At 42.7% G+C, this 21,380-nt stretch overlaps 2 protein-coding genes across 4 annotated transcripts in view; both read left to right on the top strand.

The window, feature by feature from the left end:
* The window catches only part of CTNND2 (catenin delta 2), a 937,337-nt gene that overhangs the window by 387,568 nt on the left and 528,389 nt on the right, over positions 1–21,380 (top strand). The window lies entirely within an intron of this gene.
* The window catches only part of LOC132421641 (ubiquitin-ribosomal protein eS31 fusion protein-like), a 38,519-nt gene continuing 31,233 nt past the window's right edge, over positions 14,095–21,380 (top strand). The window contains exon 1 of the mRNA XM_060006445.1: positions 14,095–14,272. Coding sequence (XP_059862428.1) covers positions 14,095–14,272 — 178 coding nt within the window. The remainder of the gene's footprint in view (positions 14,273–21,380) is intronic.

Genomic DNA, 21,380 nt, shown 5'->3' on the forward strand with positions numbered 1-21,380 from the left:
GGCTTTCAGCAGCCTCATGACGGGGGTGGGGACGCTGCGTAGCTCATTGCCACACCCGTGAGCCCATGGGGCAACACCCCGTGCCACTGAGAAAGAGGATCCCTTCCCCACTCAGAAGCCCAGCTCCTGGAAGATGGAGATGCTCGGAGCAGAATCTCCTGCCCACCTCTGCAAGGTGGACCCTGTAGCCTGCATAAGACTGTCTTACTCCGTTCAAGCTGCTCTAACCAAGTTTCACAGGCTAGGAGGCTACTAAAAAAACAGCAATTTCTTTCTCACAGTTCCGGAGGCTGAAGTCTGAGATCAGGGTGCCAGCGTGGAGGGGCTTCTGGTGAACTCCCTCCTTCTTGGTGGCAGAGCTGTTTTCTCACTGTGTCCTCATATGGCAGAGAGTGGGTGACAGAGCTCCCTGGGGTCCCTAAAAGGGACTGATCCCATCTTGGGGCTTCACCCTCATGACCTGGCCACCTCCCAAGGCCCCATCTCCTGAGAGCATCGTGCTGGAAGGTTAGAATTTCAACATACGAATATGGAGTGGGGCGGGGCGGGGCAGGGCGGGGGGAGGGGGGGAGGTTGGGGACACACAGTTCAGTCCGTTGCAGAGACCGTCACAATACACAGCAGTAAGACTGGGCAGTCCTCATCTTAACCGCATGAGGCTCCAACAATAGAATCCAAGTTATATGGGGCCAAACTCTGTCTGATTTCTAGTCACTGTTTTTTTCTTTTTCTTTTCTTTTTTTTTTTTTTTTGCTGTACGCGGGCCTCTCACTGTTGCGCAGGCTCAGCGGCCATGGCTCACGGGCCCAGCCGCTCTGCGGCATATGGGATCTTCCCGGACCGGGGCACGAACCCGCGTCCCCTGCATCGGCAGGCGGACTCTCAACCACTGCGCCACCAGGGAAGTCCTGGTTTTTTCTTTAACGAGAGTTTAAGAGAGGATCAGACCAGCCCTGATACCCACTCCCCACAACCTACCCCAGATTTTCTGAGAACTGTGTGGAGGAAGTATGAACATGTCTCAAACACAGGCACTGAGTACTTTCTTCCTCTTCATAGGCATAATCCAGCCAAAAATACACCCAATTTATATTACTAAGCAGCACTTAAAGTCTCGGGCTGAAGCACGTGCTGGGTTCACATTTGTCTGCCATCTGGGTGCCTGAAAGGGTTCCCTAAAGCAGTATCCCACCCAAAGAGAGAACGGTACCGCAAAGCTGAATTCCACTTGGCATTATCGAATGCAGGGTCTGCAATAGTTGAAGGAGCACCATTTCAGCTTCAAAAATTCCGAGATCCTTTTCCCCAACAGAACCCCCATCATCGTGGAACCAGAACATCATGATTAGCTGAGGATATTACACCGCACGGCAGGAAAATGACTGCATCTTCCAAAGGCATCTAACTTGTTCCCCAAATATGCATCCGCCACTTGGGGGTTCTGGAACAATTGTCAGGATAAAGAATAAGAACTTATTTTCCAACTTGGAGTGTTGTCATTTAGATGGAATCAAACCCTTGATTCTTTCAGGTTTGTTCCTTCCACCAACATTTAAGGGCTGATGACTCCGGTTGGGGATCTGAATAGCAGCAGAAGATATTTAATTAAAATAAAAATAGTTTCTATCCTCTAAGCACTCAGATTTCCTACTGGTGGAGGGAGTCAGATGTTTAATGCAAAATGAGGTGATAGATATTAAAATAAAGGTGTGAAGTAAAGCACACTGAGAGGAACATCAAGGTAGGAGATGGCCCTTGGAAGACTGTTGTCTAAAGTGTGTGTTGAAAGGTAGAAGTTATCCAGGCTGACCTCATGGTACGATGGCATGCATAAAGAGAATGAGTAGAAGTGGAGAATCTAAACATTGTACATATCCCTATTATCTAATAAGGTAATTGAATGTTTCCTGAACTATGGACACAAATTATAGTTACATTCTTCTGCAGGGATCTCTTTTCAGTGAGACTTTTGATACTTCTTTTCTTCAGGGCTTTTGCCTTTTTTTCTTCTCAAAGGGGCTTTCTGTCGAATTGTCCCTTATTATATACAAGTGGGAGATCATTCCCTAACACCCAGGAATTGGGTCTCTCACCAGAGACTTCTATCAGTTTAATAGACTCCAGGCATCTGTTAAGGAAAGGGTACCAAGTTCCAGCAGAGAATTTGGTCTCTGGAAGTTTGGGTTGGCACAGTTTGCTTGTCCTAGGAGTGTAGCATGTGGAGGCAAGGGGCCAGATACATCTAAAGGAATATCTTTAAAGGAATGTAAAGGAATAGTCAAATAAAAATGCCAGGTGAGTCATCCCCAGACTGTGTACTGGAGGTCTTACACAGAGAGGAAGAAACTATCAGAAACCCAATAGGACTGGAAGTCATAAGACAGTGGATGCTCAAAGTAGAGAGATGGAAGGATCTAGAAGGCACCAGGGTATTTTATAGGATTTCTGCCCCTGTAATAGGAATATGTGAAAAATGTAGCACAAAGTGAGCCTAAGTCCATCTGATTTGAAGTCTGATCTTCATTGTTCAGCCACAAAGTTTTTTAGATTGTAATAAATTTATACTAGATAATATATAAGCCAGTGTTGACTAACAACTTTGGGGATTTATTTTATATAATCTGGAAAAAAATGTGTTTCCTGCCATATATTTTATAACACATTTCAAAATGCCATAACTCACAGGTAGATATATATAGCATAGAATATATTCATACATTCATTCATTCATTTTTGAACCCATCCACTGCTCTGTTAGTAAAATTAAGTAAAATCTTCAATGAGCATGTAGTCTATTAGTCTATAACATATATGTATGTGTCGAAATATATTTGCATATAATGTATGTGTGTGTATAGATTATTATTAAACATGGAAAAATACATGGTTTATGACAGTTTTGAGGAAGTAGCGCAGAAAGATGGAGAAGGAATTAATTCTTTAATTCCAAAGAAAGTTTATTTAGGAGAACATCAGGAAAATGATGGGCTTTGAAGTACAGGTAGGACTTTTATGGTCTGAAATGGAAGCAAAGTTTCTTGTGCACAAGGGTGTACAATGATTGGAAGACTGGAAATCTGAGAAGGTGCCACGTGCAGGGAATCACAGGTGCCTGCCTACCTGCACCTGGGAGAGGAAGTTGGAAAGGTGGGTTGAGGTCAGGCCATTCGTTGCTTAGAATCACCTGGATTGATTCCTCAGGTGGTAAAGAGCCATTGAAAGTTTCTGAGCCGTTTAAAGACAGTATTACGTAGGGACATTACTGGCAACTGTATAAGGGTATTTTCGAAGCCAAGGGGAACTATTATGGGCTAGTACTCTACAAGGGAGTCCATTGTGCAGTAACCCAGTGAGGGGCCTCCTGCAGGGTCTAGATGAAATGTGACGAGGGCCCAAAGTAGGTCAGTGGCTGTGGGAACATAAAGAGGAACACAGCTCAGCTTTAAGATTTAATTTTTAGATTTTGGGGGAGGTTGGGGGAATGGGCGGGATTTGGCAATTTATTGGATGTGAGGCTTGAGAAAGAAGTAGAAAATGACTCAGAAATTGATTACTGGTCTCAGTGATTAAAGCTGTGCTAATTCAGTTACTGAAGCAGGGCACAGAGGACAGATGTGAGGTGCTATCTAACAAGCAGTTAACAAAGCTGCTGTTTGTGGAGGGCTAGCTATGTTCCCAGCACTTTGTAAGTCCTTGACATGCCTCATACTGTTTATAATATAATGTTTGTCATTTTATTATCATCAGTGATATTTTATTACCACTTCTGGAGCCCAGATAAAGGAAAAGAGTCTTAATTGAGTAACTGTCCCTGTTGGCCACTGCCCAGTGATAGCCCCTGAGTATGTGGATTTGGAGTCTGGGGAGAAGTCAAGGCTGACAGTGGAAGTTACCCATTTATTCACGGGCTTTACTGCATCCCTGCCAGTGGCAAAGTGCAGTGCTCTCAGCTGTGGGCACCCGGACACCGTTGGCAACACCCCAGAAGCGTGAGTTGAAATAACAAGGAGTTGTGAGCAAGGGGAAGAGAAGAAGCTGAAACAAGAGGACCTTGGTTGTGCCCATGAAGGCACCATGGAAGAAGAGGAAAAATAAGTAGTCAGAGAAAGAGGAAGAAAACCCAACTCAACAGCCCAGGAACCAGGGTGGGCACCCTTGTCATTGCTCCAGGAAGTAACTCGATGGAAGAAGACTGAGGAGCTTACTTTGGGGGGTGATGAATTCCCTTCATGGAAACCAGCCTGTATGACTTTCTGAGGGATTATGAAGTGCAAAAGTGGACATATAAGTAGACTAATAGAATTGAGACTTGAAAGAAAAAACAGGGGAGGATAACTTAAGGGAGAACCAAAATGAGAAGAGGTTTTGCTTTTGTTTTCTACCTCAGATTTTTTGGGGTTTTCCTTTTGTCTCCTGATTCTACAACCTGAGGAAAGGAGACGACGGCAGAATGGAAGCTCTCCGTGTTCACAAAGTCAGCAATGGTGGGGAGAGGGTCAGGCAGTTGAAAAACCTGGTTCAAACAGAGAATTGTAAATATGATACATGTGTACATTGGGTATTTTATTTTGACATAAACCTTGTAAATGTTGATTTCTTCACTAACTTTTTGCTTAGGAGCTGGGCCTTTTCTTTGCATGGGGGCCTGCTGCTTGCATTGCCTCCCCATCCATTCTGTACAAACTGCACCCCTAATACTACAGTCCTGCCCCTTCCAGTTCTGGTGTCTTTAAAGAGAAGCGGACCTCAAGTTACTTGTGAAACAATTTGAATACAGAGACCTTCTTGACGGATTTTTAAATATATGGTTCTTTCCCTCTTTGTCCATTTTTTTCTCCTAAGTTATTCAATATTTTTTTTTTTTTTCGGTACGCGGACCTCTCACTGTTGTGGCCTCTCCCGTTGCGGAGCACAGGCTCCGGACGCACAGGCTCAGCGGCCATGGCTCACAGGCCCAGCCGCTCTGCGGCATGTGGGATCTTCCTGGACCGGGGCACGAACCCGTGTCCCCTGCATCGGCAGGCGGACTCTCAACACTGCGCCACCAGGGAAGCCCTTTTCAAAAATTTTTGATAATGCCTTTCCAGAGCATTCAACCTAGTTTTCTTAGAAGCATCAACTCTCTTTTACAGAAAGTTTCTTAGAAATGCATCAACTCTCTTTTATAGAAATGTTTTATACTCTGATTCAAGCCTGCCCAGCCTCCAAGCAGGAAACTGTCTGGAGTGGCCCACAGCAGCAGGGTGCAGGGCCACGGGAGAGAAGATGGCCCTTTGGACTGTAGGGCGAAAGTCAGATATGGACTCTGGGGTGGGTGCCTTGCTGGGTCATTGGGAAAGAAGCCCACTCAAGAGACCTGCCAGGAGCAGGAAACTTCAGGAAAGAAGGCTGCAGGGGCACCCTCAGGTGCTCACGCAGGGCTTGGGGTGGGTCTTAGCAAAGGAATGGTGGAGAGCTACTGCCCACTTCCATTGCCCAGGCAGTGGCCTTCAGATGTTCACTGATGAACATCTCTCCCACAAAGAGTCAACTCCAGAGCATCAAGTCTGGGCCATGACCTGCTCCTGCAATCAGCCTCTCCCGTCCTCAGCACTCACTCCCACCCACGGTGACCCCTGAAGAAGTGGGAAACCCCGGCCAGCAAGCTTGGGTGTGAAGAAAAGGGAATCAGTGAAAAGTCCCACACCCTTGACTGTACGACCAGAGACTTCCCAACTGAAGCACGTCCTACCTGGGAAGACTCTTGATGAAACCGTATATATATTTTGGAATTTTGACTCTTACAAGAGACTGGGAATTTTAATTACTGAAATTATCTCGCTTTTATGATTAGTCATGACCAAAAGACTTCTAAAATTATGATCTGAGTAATCAATGTAAGGATAATAAGAATGGGGATAGGCATAGGAATTTTTAAGAGTCTCTTGCAGCGCTATTCACACTAGCCAAGACATGGAAGCAACCTAAATGTCCATGGACAGATGAATGGATAAAGAAGATGTGGTACATATATACAATGGAATATTACTCAGCCATAAAAAAGAATGAGGGCTTCCCTGGTGACACAGTGGTTGAGAGTCCGCCTGCTGATGCAGGGGACATGGGTTCATGCCCCGGTCTGGGAAGATCCCACATGCCATGGAGCGGCTGGGCCTGAGCCATGGCCGCTGAGCCTGCACGTCTGGAGCCTGTGCTCCACAACAGGAGAGGCCAAAACAGTGAGAGGCCTGCATACCACAAAAAAAAAGAAAGAATGAAATAATGCCATTTGCAGCAATATGGATGGGCCTAGAGATTCTCATACTGAGTGAAGTAAGCCAGAGAAAAACAAATATCATATGATATTGCTTACATGTGGAATCTAAAAAAATGATACAAATGAACTTATTTATAAAGCAGAAATAGATCCACAGACATAGAAAACAAACTTATGTTTGCCAAAGAGGAAAGGGGGTAGGGGAGAGATAAATTAGGAGTTTGGAGTTAACATAGACGCACTACTATATATATTTATTTTTTTATTTTTGGCTGCGCTGGCTCTTCATTGCTGTATGTGGGCTTTCTCTAGTTGTGGCGAATGGGGGCTACTTTCTTCTTTGCGGTGTGTGGGCTTCCCATTGCGGTGGCTTCTCTTGTTGCAGAGCACGGACTCTAGGCACGTGAGCTTCAGTAGTTGTGGCTCGCGGGCTCTAGAGCACAGGCTCAGTAGTTGTGGCTTGTGGGCTCTAGAGTGCGGGCTCAGTAGTTGTGGCTCATGGGCTTAGTTGCTCCACAGGATGTGGGATCTTCCCGGACCAGGGCTCAAACCCATGTTCCCTGCATTGGCAGGTGGATTCTTAACCACTGTGCCACCAGGGAAGCCCCACACTACTATATATAAAATAGATAAACAACAAGGACCTACTGTATAGCACAGGGAACTATACTCAATATTTTATAATAACCTATAAGGGAAAAGAATCTGAAAAAGAATATATAGATGTAGATATAGATACAGATATGGATATATAACTGAATCACTGTGCTGTACACCTGAAAACAGCACAACATTGTAAATCAACTGTACTTCAATAAAAAAGTAAACAAAAAATAAAATTGAGTCTCATTGTATACACATGTAATTTCTATATCATACGTTTTTGCTTTATAAGTAATTCACAGCCGTGTATGATCTCCACCACTTCCTACAGATGCTAAGTAACTAGCCCAGCCACTGTTTAGATCCCACAACCAGCACAGCTGATATTAAATCCCTTGACCAGTCTTCCATCTCCCAACTCAGAGCAACCGTCAGCTAGAGCTAGTTGTGTATTACGGGTTGTGTAGGATTTGGTCCCCCCAACAAAACTCCTTGAGTTTATTTTCTTCAAAGAAAGGTGTCAGTTTGTCCAGCACCATATGACCAGCACCTTAAAAAAATGCACAGCACATAGTAGTTGCATAATAAACATTGGTTGAACCTATGAGTGTAACGGTGACTTTCAAATTGTGGTATAAGGCCCTTTCAGTGTTGAGAGGCAGGGCTTCAATAGTTTCTGCTTGGATGGTCCTTGGTCAGGTGAGAGGTCCGACAGTCACTCTATGTTGGCCAGGAGCACAGATTCTAGAGTGCCATTCTCCTGGGACAGTGGAGCTCTTACCTGGAAAGAGTCCATCATGGAGGCTCCTGCCTTCTTCTTGGAGCACAGAAAACTGTGGGGCTTCTCCTTAGTTCCCAGGAATGGGTTCAAGAGGGATGCAAAGAAGTAAGTCTGTTGAGGACAAGAACTGTGACTTTTTATCCTGTTCTGTCATGTTGGCTAAGCTTGTAAGCATAGTGTTTTAACAAGTTGTCTAATGAAAGAATGAACAGTCAGATAACCTGCCTTCCTTCAGTGACTAAGCAAGAGTCATCTCTGTTTTTTTTTTTAATAAAATTATTTATTTATTTAATTTTTGGCTGCATTGGGTCTTCGCTGCTGCATGCGGGCTTTCTCTAGTTGCAGTGAGCGGGGGCTACTCTTTGTTGCGGGGCGCAGGCTTCTCATTGTGGTGGCTTCTCTTGTTGCAGAGCACAGGCTTTAGGCACACGGGCTTCAGTAGTTGTGGCTCGCAGGCTCAGTAGTTGTGGCACACGGGCTTAGTTGCTCCGCGGCATGTGGGATCTTCCTGGACCAGGGCTCAAACCCGTGTCCCCTGCATTGGCAGGCAGATTCTTAACCACTGCGCCACCAGGGAAGCCCCTCATCTCTGCTTTTAAGGAGTTTTGAAATACGCTTGAGAAGCACAGAAAGTTAAACAACAAGAAAATTCAGTAAGAGAGATATTCCAAGGCAGTTGCTGAGTGATTGCACATTAAGAGGAGCTGACGGCTGACATGCTCATGTTCTTCCAAATGCAGCCCTCACATCAGGGTTCATTAGACTTTGTCTATATCAGTTCTAATAATAATCCTTAGTTTTCTCCGAGTAGCAGATTTGAAGTCTACCTGAGAGAGTACAAAAAAATCAATTCTGTTTATGTTCTTCAGATAAGATCATAACCGACTTTGAGATGCATTTAACATCGCATACTTCACAGCCTGGTGTTCAATGTCTATGTTAGAAAGTGTATCGGTAGCTACTGGAGGATAAAGCTGGGCGGTATGTGGGGTGACAGACTGGCGATGAGTATGTGGAGAATTCATTTTTCCTGTGACTGTACGATGTGAACCAACTAAAATACTTTTTTGCCTTCCTAAGTTGTATTGAGTATTCAGCCTTTTCACTGGGTATTTTTTTTACTGTTTGATTTATCAGTTTTCGGAACCAGATAAGCACACAGTTCTGGAGAAGTTGACGTCATGTGTAACCAAGAATGGGAAGGGGTATTCTTATTCCATTGTCAATACAGAGAATCTTGGTTTATGTTGTGATGAGTTGTTTTCCTTAATCCAGAAGCTGATTATTTATTTTAATAACTGAGATAGAGTTATTGGGAGTAATTGAGATTTCCTTCAGTTCAACTTCAGCCAACATTGAAGACCTGGCCATTTTTAGGGGGACTGTGCCAGGTGCTTCCATGCATACTGTCCCAGGGCAAGATGTGGAATACATTTTATTACAGCCCATCTGCTCTACAAACAGATCATATGCAGGAAAAAGATAGTTGCTTTATCAGGAAAGGCCTGTTCCTTAGAAGAGTAATGAATCAGTAAAATGATGAAAACACGTATTATAAAAGACCGGAGGGAAGTTCAGACTGAAAGGTAAAAATATGTCTTCCATTGATCCTACTCTCCATTGAGTGAAAGGATTCTCATAGACTTTGGCTCCCTTCTAGATTAAACAGAATAAAGCCACAAATAAACATCACCTGTCTCTAATTCCCAGATTTTAGGGCCTCATAGGATGGAGGAAGAAATTCAATGAGAGTGCAAGGAAGTTATTGGCCAAACCCGAAATGTGGGAGATGCTTTGAGAAAAAAAATTAAAAATTCATTTAAAAACAAATCAATAAAAAAAAAAACATTCAGGAAGGGACTATTAAATAGAAAAGAGTTAAGAGATAACAAGCAAATTAAATGTGCAAATTTTGGAGAATCTTGATTTAAACAAACCAACTGTTTAAAAAATCCTCAAGATGAGAAATTTTTTTTAAATATTATATGGTCACGTTATTTATTTATTTAGCTGCACCAGGTCTTAGTTGCAGGATGCGGGATCTTCACTGTGGCATGCAGGATCTTTAGTTGTGGCATGCGGACTTCTTAGTTGCAGCATGCGTGTGGGATCTAGTTTCCCAACCAGGGATCGAACCCCAGGCCTCCTGCATTGGAAGTGCAGAGTCTTACCCACTGGACCACCAGGGAAGTCCCAAGATGAGAAATTGTAATACGAAGTTGGGATTAGACGATAGGAGGGATTTCTACTAATTTGGATAATGGTATATCCTCATCATCTAGAGATGCACATTGCAGGTTTCATGGATGAAATAGTAGGATGCCATGGATTTGTTTTTTAAATAGCTCAGCCAAAAAAGTGAGGGAGGGGGAATAGATGAAACCAGGTAGCCAGAGGCTGACAGTTAGAGCTGGGCGACAGGTACACCACAGCATAGTAAATTTCTCTCTAAATACTTATGAATGTTTGAAATAAACCAGAAGCAAGTTGACAAACAGTAATCCTGTAGTGGTCTGGCCTCTCTCCAGGCTTTTAACCACCACTGAGCCTGCAGGGCAATGGGGAATTAGACGGATAAAACAGGAAAAATGATTCACATCTAGAATGCGGACAGGATCAGAGCTCTTATTCTGGAGACCATGAACTCATGAGATGTCCATAGATGGGTTTCAGAATGGTCTGAACTCCCTGTAGGTACATACCAAGTTTTGATACGAATTTTTTTCTGGGGTGGCATCTAGGTTTCACTAGATCCTGAAAGGCATTCATGACTCACACAATTTGAGATACACTAGGTTACAGCAGTTCCGAAACCTATTTCAACTCTAAAATTCTGTAAACTCATATATCTAAGAACAAGAAATTTAATTGTCCTATTTGAAGAACTCTCTGCATAGTGGAAAGGACTCTAGATTTCATGAAATCTGTATTTTAGTATATTTAAATTCTTAGGATATGAGAATGTTTAACAGCCATCAGATACATTTTTAAAAAATCACATCTAGCGGGGCTTCCCTGGTGGCGCAGTGGTTGAGAGTCCGCCTGCCGATGCAGGGAACATGGGTTCATGCCCCAGTCCAGGAAGATTCCACATGCCGCGGAGCGGCTGGGCCCGTGAGCCACGGCTGCTGTACCTGCGCGTCTGGAGCCTGTGCTCTGCAACAGGAGAGACCACAACGGTGAGAGGCCCGCGTACCGCAAAAAAAAATAAAATAAAAATCACATCTAGATCTTAGACTGGTTCAGCGATTAACACAATGGCCAAATATATCAATGCAATTTTCTCTCTTTTAGATGCCTTTCAATGTCATCCTGGAGTCTATGTAGTAAAACCTCACTGTTAAAAGACTTACTTCAAAAAACCCGTAAGAAGTGGGAAGCATTATAGCAATATAAAAATCCCCCAGTTATACACAAGGGAGCGATGTAATAGCTTTAAGTGCCAGCATCTTATTGGCTGTAAAGACGTGTGCTAGAAAAGACGGAGGTTTCCCTAAGCTGGAAACCGAAATGGTGTATGTGCAGCTGCTCAAAGCAGTTCTCTTTTGCCATTGCATTTTACTGATATCCTTCCCTTTTTTTTGAGTAAAATAATTTTGCAGAAGATCTGAAATATTCTGTATAATGGGTTTATAATGAAGCCAGAGCAGTGCGGTCAGTAGTAGCAGCCTGATTTAATTCGATTACAAAGTCACGGTCTAACTAGCCATCGTTTAGGGTAGAGTCAAGGATAGTGCTTCACATGCTGCCTAGACTGCTAGACTTTATTTTTCAGTTTCTTCTTCTGTTGTCTAGAGGAGAGCAAATGTGTGTGTCTGTGTGCGTGCGTGTGTGCTTGCAAGTGCACCTGTGCGTGTGTGTTGGGGGGCGGACACTGAGGGCAGTTCTTCATGTTACAGCTTTGTGTTAACTATTGCTCCAGCAAAACCACGTTGTGCACCACCCAGAGCTCCACAGATTGTTATGCGAAGCATTTATTCACACACTCACAGTTATGCACGTCACTTGTGAAGCGTGGTTTCTGGACGGCCTTGATGCGTGCAGGTTGCTGTCTGCTTTTGCCTCCCGGCTGCAGGCAGGTTCAGATCAGCTTGATGTGTGGTCATTCTGGGCCTAGGATGAATGGGCGTGTCCTTCTTCTGGTTGGTCACCACGTCTTCCTGAGGCTCACATCCCATACTCTTCCATCCCAATGACTGAATCAATTCCCCTGGCCAACCTAATGTCAGTAAGGCACAGAAGCCTAGTCCAGCACAGTGGGGTGGGGCGGAAGTCAGCTTTGCTGAAAGATAATCTAATTTATCATAAAACCATTTTCTTACAATATTACACAAGTATGTCAATAATTTTTCTTGTTCAATGTATAGGTAGTTTCTGACATAAAAATGCTAGATTTATGGGTGATTTACACATACAAATCAATGTCTAAAATGTACAGCTCCCTGATCTAGTATGGGCCACCTATCTTTTATTTTCTAATATAAAATTCTTCTGCCCTTTGGAGATACTCCTGATCTCACCCCTGCCTATTTTTGCACACTTTCCCCTCACCACTCTTCCCCCCTCTCTACCTCCAGCAGGTCTTTCAGTTTCCTAAAATGCACCAAGCTCTTTTGTGCCTCAGGGCCTTTGCACACAACATCCCTTCTACTCTACCCATAATTCTTTGCCTCCTAGACATCTACTTATCCTTCCTATCTGAGCTTAAATGTTACCCCCAAAGTGGTCTTCACTGACCACTGAATCTAATATTGCCCTCATTAAGTTTGGGTCACCCTACCCCTTTCTTCATAATTTCTATTTACATAGTTCTTTCTTTTTAATTTTTTAATTTTATTTATTTATTTTTGGCTGTGTTGTGTCTTTGTTCATGCACATGGGCTTCTCATTACAGTGGCTTCTCTTGTTGCCGAGCACAGGCTCTTGGCACACTGGCTCTAGAGCGCAGGCTCGGTAGTTGTGGCCCACAGGCTTAGTTGCTCCGTGGCATGTGGGATCTTCCTGGACCAGGGCTCGAACCCGTGTCCCCTGCATTGGCAGGCAGATTCTTAACCACTGCGCCACCAGGGAAGCCCTATTTACATAGTTATTTATGTGATCTGACCTTTCATGTTAGACGAGGAGTGTCATTGATGCAGAAGTGACGTCTTTGTTCTCCTTTGCATTGGAAGCACTCAGCCTGGTACTCAGAAAAGATAGTTTTCTAATGAATGAGTGAAAATAATTAGAACCTGGGGGAGGGGGGATTTCCACTTTTCAGATGTACAGAGTTTATAAGTTTGGAGACACATAGACAGACATGAGTTTGAGCCCCAGCTCTAGTGGTTAACCAGGCCTCCATCCTTCCCCAAGTGACTTGACTTTTCTGTGCCTGTGTTTACTCCTTCTGTCCTCCCACACTCTGATTGTATGTTTGAGGAGTAATGAGGCATACAGTGGATGCAAAGATTTTGGCCCAGAGCTAGAGGCGGTCAGACTCAGGCATCCAGTGCATGGCTACTGTCTTTCTTCTTCCCTGAGTGTGAAGCCTGCCCCAATCTCAAACTGTGGCCAGCATTTTAGAGCTCTGGTCATACTTTCTGCTTACTGTAGTCCAAAGAGTGTGCTTAGACACTGAGTCCAGTAATACTATGATTTATGTCAAAGAGTGTTCTGCCTGTGTTTTCCTCTAGGAATTTTTATAGTATCTGGTCTTACGTTTAGGTCTTTAATCCATTTTGGGTTTATTTTTGTGTATGGTGTTAGGGAGTGTTCTAATTTCATTCTTTCACATGTAACTGTCCAGTTTTCCCAGCACCACTTATTCAAGAGACTGTCGATCTAAAAAATGATACAAATGAACTTATTTAGAAAACAGGAATAGACTCATAGACATAGAAAACAAACTTATGGTTCCCAAAGGGGCAAGGGAGGAGGGATAACTTAGGAGTTTGGGATGAACAGTCCTGTATATAAAATAGACAAACAACAAGGACCTACTGTATGGCATAGGCAACAATATTCACTCTCTTGTAATAACCTGTAATGGAAAAGTATCTGAAAAAGAATATATGTGTAACTGAATCACTTTGCTGTACACCTGAAACTAACACAACATTGTAAATCAACTACGTTATGCATCAATAAAAAGCTGTTTGTTTTGAAAAAAGAAAGTAATATTATGAGTGGGACATGGAACTAACGATCATGAGTGACACCGTTTCCATGGGCAAATGAATTTGGACTTCAGAACAACTGGCTGAGTAAAGGGCTTTTGGTTTATGGTACTTAAACAGAGGATTCTCTCTGGTGAGTTCCCTTTACTGGTACTAATGAGGGAATCTCTGTCCCCCCCGATTGCATAGACATCTCCCAAGTTCATCGTCAAGATGTATAGTATTTCATCCAAGTTCCTAACGTGGCGGGTGGCGTGGGGGACTGAAAACCCTGACTGCAGCTTCCGATGGAATGCAGAATGCCAGTAGCTGCGTCCACTGAACAACCCTATTTTAGCATCCTGGGCCTGAAGAACAGCTCTGATGGCATTAACCCCATGAAGAAATCTGACAATAAAACCACCAATGCCCTGAATCACTGCTGGGATGAAAACCAAACATGCTCTCGGCGTGACAGTTCTGACCCTGCACTGTTTGGTAACCGGGGATGGGGGGTAGGGAGGGGGGCGCACAGGACGTGCCTGATGGAGAAAGAAGATGGCTGAACCTGGCCTGGCTGTTTGAAACCTATTCATTCCTGATGGTCCTGAGGTTACCACACACACTTTCATGGTCCCTACTTTTTAAGGCTGTTTTATCATGGCTTACAACAACAGATAAATAAACGTTAAAACTCAGCCTTGGGCTTCCCTGGTGGCGCAGTGGTTGGGAGTCCGCCTGACGATGCAGGGGACGCGGGTTCATGCGCCGATCCGGAGGATCCCGCGCGCCGCGGAGTGGCTGGGCCCATGAGCCATGGCCACTGAGCCTGCGCGTCCGGAACCTGTGCTCCGCGGCGGGAGGGGCCACGGCAGTGAGAGGCCCACGTACCACAAAAAAAAAAACAAAAAAACAAAACAAAAAAAAACCTCAGCCTTGGCAGAATAGCCATGGAGCTATCTTATCCGGGTAGGGAGAGACAGACAGGGAGGCGTCTGGGGCATTGTTTAATGTAATGCTCTCAGTTCAGAATTATCGTGATGAAGGATGCTGAGTGAGTGAATTAAAAAGGAGGAGCTGTGAGGCAGGATACAGGGTGAGGAAAGGAGAGGCATGGTAATAAAGTCGTAGGAAATGATTTCAGACACTGTTGGCCTCATGGTTCCTCTCGAGGGAGAAGCATCTTTGGGGTCATTGGGTTGAGGGGCTGTGGAAGAGGTGTGTGGGATGCGAGGGGCAGAGAAGGAGCTGGGGTTCTGTGTGTCCCCACCCTCTTCAGGCCCCTGTAAGGGAGGCTGGAAGTTAGAACTTGGATGAGTTTCTGTTGCAAAAGTCACTTAAGGGCTGAGCATCATGGCGTGGTCTGCAAGGGTCGGGAGATGCGACAGTAGGAACTCAGAAGTTTAAGAGCCAGGGATGGAAGCTCTGCTGTGACTCTTGGAATATGCAATATCCAGCGAGGGCCTGGGGCGTCCACCTACCACTGTGCAGTGAAAACGTCCGAAGCACTGTGTTCCAGACCTCAAGGGGCAGTGATGGTCTCAGCCTAAATATCGGCTGTACACTGAAGGGCAGTTCAAGGTCAACGCTAGTATAAAAAACTCGATTAGGTCTTCCCTGGTGGCACAGTGGTTGAGAGTCCACCTGCCGATGCAAGGGACACGGGTTTGTGCCCCGGCCTGGGAGGATCCCACATGCCGCGGAGCGGCTGGGCCCGTGAGCCATGGCCGCTGAGCCTGCGCGTCCGGAGCCTGTGCTCCACAATTGGAGAGGCCACAACGGTGAGAGGCCCGCGTACCGCAAAAAAACAAACAAACAAACAAAAAAACTGGATTAAATCTCAGTTTCCTTGAGTCCTTTAACATTAGCCCATGGCTTACGTGGTTGGACACTGTTCCTTTAGTCTGCAGGTACATTTTGGAAACCCTGTAAATCTTTGGCATGTGGAGTCATTGATTTGAATAAATAATTATTTTAAGGGAATTGAAGAGGGCTTCCCTGGTGGTGCAGTGGTTGAGAGTCCTCCTGCCGATGCAGGGGACATGGGTTCGTGCCCCGGTCTGGGAAGATCCCACATGCCGCGAAGCGGCTGAGCCCGTGAGCCATGGCCATGGCCGCTGAGCCTGCGCGTCCGGAGCACAGGCTCCACAACGGGAGAGGCCACAACAGTGAGAGGCCTGTGTACCACAAAAAAAAAAAAAAAAAAAAAAAGGAATTGAAGAAATATTGTAAGTACCAGCAATGCTACTCAATATTCCTTAAGACAACTGCTCAATTGTTAAAGTGAAATAATTGACATTTAGCATACCATGATTAGCATTTCAACTTGTTAAAATATTTTGATAAATAATAAATATCACCATTTGACTCTAAAAAGTTTCAATTTCAAGTCAGTCAGTTAAATGAAGTCATTAAAAAAATCATGGGGCCTCTTCTTATTATAATTATTGATTAGACTATAGTAGGAAATTATTTCCTAAGCAGTACCTGTTGTTTCAACCTTAAAGCAAATTAATTCCTTAGGAATGAAAGAAATTTTAAAGAACTTACAAGAAAAGCAAAATTTGACCCCTACTCTATTTAGAGAATGGAATTAGTAAAAAGATACTCACAAATATGAGAAATAATGAATGATGAAATGAGACATGAAGTCTAAATGGAATGCTGAGTACAGAAGGTGTATGTGATCTTTCCTAGTCTTCTGTTCAGTAGAATAAAAATTACCTTTTGTTGCCTCAGTTGGTTGGTGTGATGGGCATAGCGTTAACATGCCTGACCTCAAAAAAACTTGGAACGTTCTCCATTTCTAAAATGGATCTTTTCTACTGCTGTATTAACATTTGGAAAAATTACTTCATATCAACGAGTCTGAAACCTATCAAGAAGAGTGGGAGCCATCTAAGTAAGAAATTCCGAGGACATCACAGAATTGCTTATGATTCTGAAATGTTCAGTCATTTCATTCAGGGCTTCTCCTGACTTCACAAGCTTTCAGGAATGAGTGTATGCTTCATGGAAGAACAACCAAAAGGTGGCAGCATCTCTTTGAAAATTATTTCTATTTATTTCATGTCCACATTTCTTTTTCAAATAACCACTCCCACTTAGTTGAACCATGTTATAATAGGCATTTATAGATCAGAAAGCACCCTTCCTTTTGCAAATGAGATGAATGCAGTAATTGCTATTGATACAATGGAACTTCAAAAAATGTTTACTTTCAATGAAGGCTTGACCTTCTCTTTAGACAAATGGTTCATCATGTCTGATGACGTAGCAACAAAGACACATCTTCTTCCGAGTCAGAAAATATTAACGGAGTCACCTAATCGTTAACAATGACTATTAATTATCATCTGGAAGATTTAGAATCTTGCTTGGCAGGATATTATGAAAACTGATATATTCTTAAAAACCATGAGTAGATCTTTTATTCCTGAAGAGTGGACACTGAATGAACAATCCTTTAAATGTAAATATTTTTCCTTAAGCACAAATCCTACCATTGTTTTCTTATAAAAAGTTTTAAATCACTGTGATATTTGGCACTCCTTTAGTGTTACGTATTTAAAATTTTTTTTAAATAATTCAGATGTGCGTAAATCTGAATTCTCAACTACAAATCTACCTTTATCCTAGGTTAATGTTTTCAGAACCTTAATATTTCTCATATACTGAAGATTTATAGAGAAAATTAGCAAAGCTGAATTCAAAATTTTAATAGTTTGCTCTTCTGAAATAAGACATTATGTAAAACCTCATTGATTCAAATAAAATAAGTTCTGAAGATTAGTATTCTGTTAAATGAAATTTCATTACTGTTGAGCACTTACGGTTAATCTAAATTAAGCAACCTTAGGCAACAGCTCATATCAGAGTCTTGCTTTTATATATATATATATACACCCACACACATTATAGATAGGTAACAGTGACTTCTAGACAATTAGATTGTCAGCTCCATTAAAACAGCAATATTAGAGGGAAGAGATATGGGGACATATGTATATGTATAAATGATTCACTTTGTTATAAAGCAGAAACTAACACACCATTGTAAAACAATTATACTCCAATAAAGATGTTTAAAAAAAAAAACACTGGGCTTCCCTGGTGGCGCAGTGGTTGAGAGTCCGCCTGCCGATGCAGGGGACACGGGTTCATGCCCCGGTCCAGGAGGATCCCACATGCCATGGAGCGGCTGGGCCCGTGAGCCATGGCCACTGAGCCTGTGCGTCCGGAGCCTGTGCTCCACAACGGGAGAGGCCACAACAGTGAGAGGCCCGCGTACCGAAAAAAAAAAAAAAAAAAAAAAAAACAATATTGTACTTTTCTGTATTTTGCACATATGTGTGGAGAGTGAAGATGCCATGCTATATAAGGTCACAGTAAATATTAAGATCAGTGTGTCTCTTTAAGGAATTAAATGACAAATGTACTGTAAGTGGCCTTAAAGATCAGAGATTTTCACACAGGTTTTGATCTTGAATTTCTAGTGAAATCTTCCTCAGAAGTCCAGTCTATAACTCAGCCCAGAGAGGTGGAGTTTTAAGTTGCTTGATGGGTGTGAAGCCTAGAGTCTTACCTCCTCCCGCTGCACCCCAGACACACCGAGACTGGAAACTCAGGGACTCTGCAGACCTTAGGTTGAAAGGCACTGGTGTCGTCCAGTGCCTTAACCAAATCCCTTTTTTTTCCAAATGGCAAGTCAGGATTCCATCACCTAATAAGCAAGTGGTTCAAAGTCATTGAGGTCCATAATTCAAACCCAGTCATTGTAAGAATAATTATATGAATCAAAATCTATATTTCTTTTTATTTTACTATATCTTATGTTAGTCCATTTTTTCACACACACACAAAAAGGCTGGCAGTAGAGAGAAAATCTAGATATAAATATAGGTATAGCTATATAGACATAGATATAGGTATCAGAAAATCAATTCACAGCACATATATATAGGCATACTGTATATATGTATACACATTTTCTGATATATACACACATTTTCTGATATATACACATACTTATAAACATGTGTAAGACATACCCACACCATTGAATAAAACTTTCCTAGCACTGAGATGTCAAGAAACAAAGAATGGATAATATTCTGTAAAGGAAAGAACACTAGTCTAGAAGCTGGTTCGCCACAGGGTAGTCATACAAGATTCATGTTTAAACCTGTTCAAGCCTTGAAGAACTTTACTGAGATAGAGCAAGTAGAAATACCTACTTACCTACCCTACATGGTGGTCGTAGAGATCATGTGAAATAACACAGGCAAGTGTGTTTTGCTAACGTTATAAAGCAACATATGGATGTGTGCAAAAGAGTATTACTGGTTAGGAGATTTGAAGTTAATATCCAAGTGCTGTACCCGGTTTCCATTTCACGCCTAAAGATACCCAACAGCTTATTTCAGGATTCCTCACATTGCAAAGGTTATGATCATTTTTGACAGCTGTCCTTATTCTTTTTGAAAATATTTTTTGCTAAGCAAATTCTCATGCATGAAATAGCAGTATTTTGGTGACAGCAAAGTGTCTACAGAGAACCAAATGTGCGATGGTAATTAGAAAGAATGCGTCACAAGTAGTTGCTGAGTTGCTAGATTCTTTCCAAAATATGTTATTTAAAACACTGACTGGGTATCTGCTTGGAAATCAGACTTGTCACCGTAGCATCTTTGCATTTTGGCATCAGCAACTGCTTTAAGGGTCCCCCACTCTCACAGGGAACCAGGGTGCTTGCAAAGAGGAGGGAGTTAACGGGATGAGAGTTGGGGGGAGGCTTCAGTCTTTCTAGAGCATCCACTGTAGAGGCGATGCCTGTTATTCTTGGGAGGATGTTCTGTGTTTCTGTCTTCCTAGGAGGCAGGCAGGGGTTAAGATTGTGGACCCCCAAGCCAGACTGCCTGGGTTGGAATCCCAGCTCTGCCTCTTCCTAGCTCTGGGGACCTGCAAAAACTTTTTCTCTTCTCCATGCCTCAGTTTGCTCTCCCCAGTGTTGGGGATGGTATTAGTAATGTCCTAATCTCCTGGAGTGGTTGAGAAGATGATTGAGATAACAGGAAAGCCCTCAGAATAGTGCCTGGTACCCACCCAGTCAGTGCTGTTTAACTGTTTGCCCTTACTATAGTAAAGGATCCAGCCCATTACACATTCCAAGTCCTGTCGTCAATGTAAAAGTAGAGGCCTCCCCAAGGTCCTGGAGGCGACCGTGCATCACTGGGGAAGCTGTTTCTTATCAGGACAGGTGGACCCTAGGTAGAGATCATCATCATAATTGTGTAGCACTGTGGAATTTAAAAGGCCACAGGCCTTCTAAAAATGTACTCTTGCTGCCTTTTCAAAAATTGGGGAATTAATAGTCACATTCATCTTACTTTCTGATTTTTTAGTAATGGCTACATTTTCCGTCATAAGCAGTCTCTCGCATTTTTATTTTAATGTGTGTTCTTTTGAATATTTCATTTCAAGGAGGGAGTTTACTTGAAAGTTATTCAAGACTTCTGATTAACTGTGATCATGCATCCTGATATATTTATTAACACTGAAGAATGTGAGGTTACAGATTATCCAAGCAATGAAGAAACAAAATTAAAACAGAGAGAGTGTGTGTGCCCATACACACATATGTTCCATTTTGTTTCTTAAAGCCAGCGTTTATTGTCAGGCACAAAAATTGGAATATAACATTTTAAATGAAAAGGCTTGAGATGTTTAAAGAGTCCTCATTACATTTGTCTGGCGTTTTGTGGATCTTTTAGATCTCTTGGCTAGTGCCTCGACTCGTTTTTGCCCAAGAGTAAATGTGGGATAAGTATGCATTGAATTTCAAAAGCTATGGAAGAAATGAGAGCTATGGAAACTAAATCTGTTTATCTTTTAATGTTTATGTTTTATAAATAGAACATAAGGAATAAAACTCCACAGAGTTCTCAAAATATCTTTTCATTTTTAATAGATAAAATACAAGTGTGAACCATTTTCCTATTCTTTGACTTTTAATATCTGGCTTCAAAAATGCATGCATTATTACTTTTTCATGTGGAAATTTTGAAAATCTCATAGACCAGAGTTTTAAAATATCCTGTTGCAAGCTCTGGGTAGCAAAAAAGTCAACCGTTAACACGATCAGTCTAGAAAGTGAGATTCTTAAGGAGAGGTTTAGGTTCTGCTTTATTTTGAAGTTTGTTCCACCACCAGCATGAATTCACATCAGGAACTTTGTGCACCTCCAGTGTAGCCTGGGGTTTCTGCTAGGCTGTCTGGGAAGCGCTTTCTAGAATATGAATCTGAGCCATTACAGAGCAGGTGGAGCCAGGATGCATTGGAATAAACACAGTAAACCTAGAACGCAATTTGCAAAGACTGCCTCTTAGGCGTTCACCAAGTTGTCGTTTCATACACAGCTGTGCCTGCAGATGACAAAAATGCTTTCCTAATAACAAATCTAGTTTTTAAAAAACCTATGAATAAAGCGAATAATAATTGAATGTGTGTTAGGACACCTCGATGAGCAGGTATAGAGAATAAATTTATGCGAATGTAAAAGTTATGTGGGCAGCTGTGTGCCAATCACTGCATTACTACTCATTAA

This window comes from Delphinus delphis, chromosome 3, assembly GCF_949987515.2.
Source record: "Delphinus delphis chromosome 3, mDelDel1.2, whole genome shotgun sequence".
Lineage (NCBI taxonomy): Eukaryota > Metazoa > Chordata > Mammalia > Artiodactyla > Delphinidae > Delphinus > Delphinus delphis.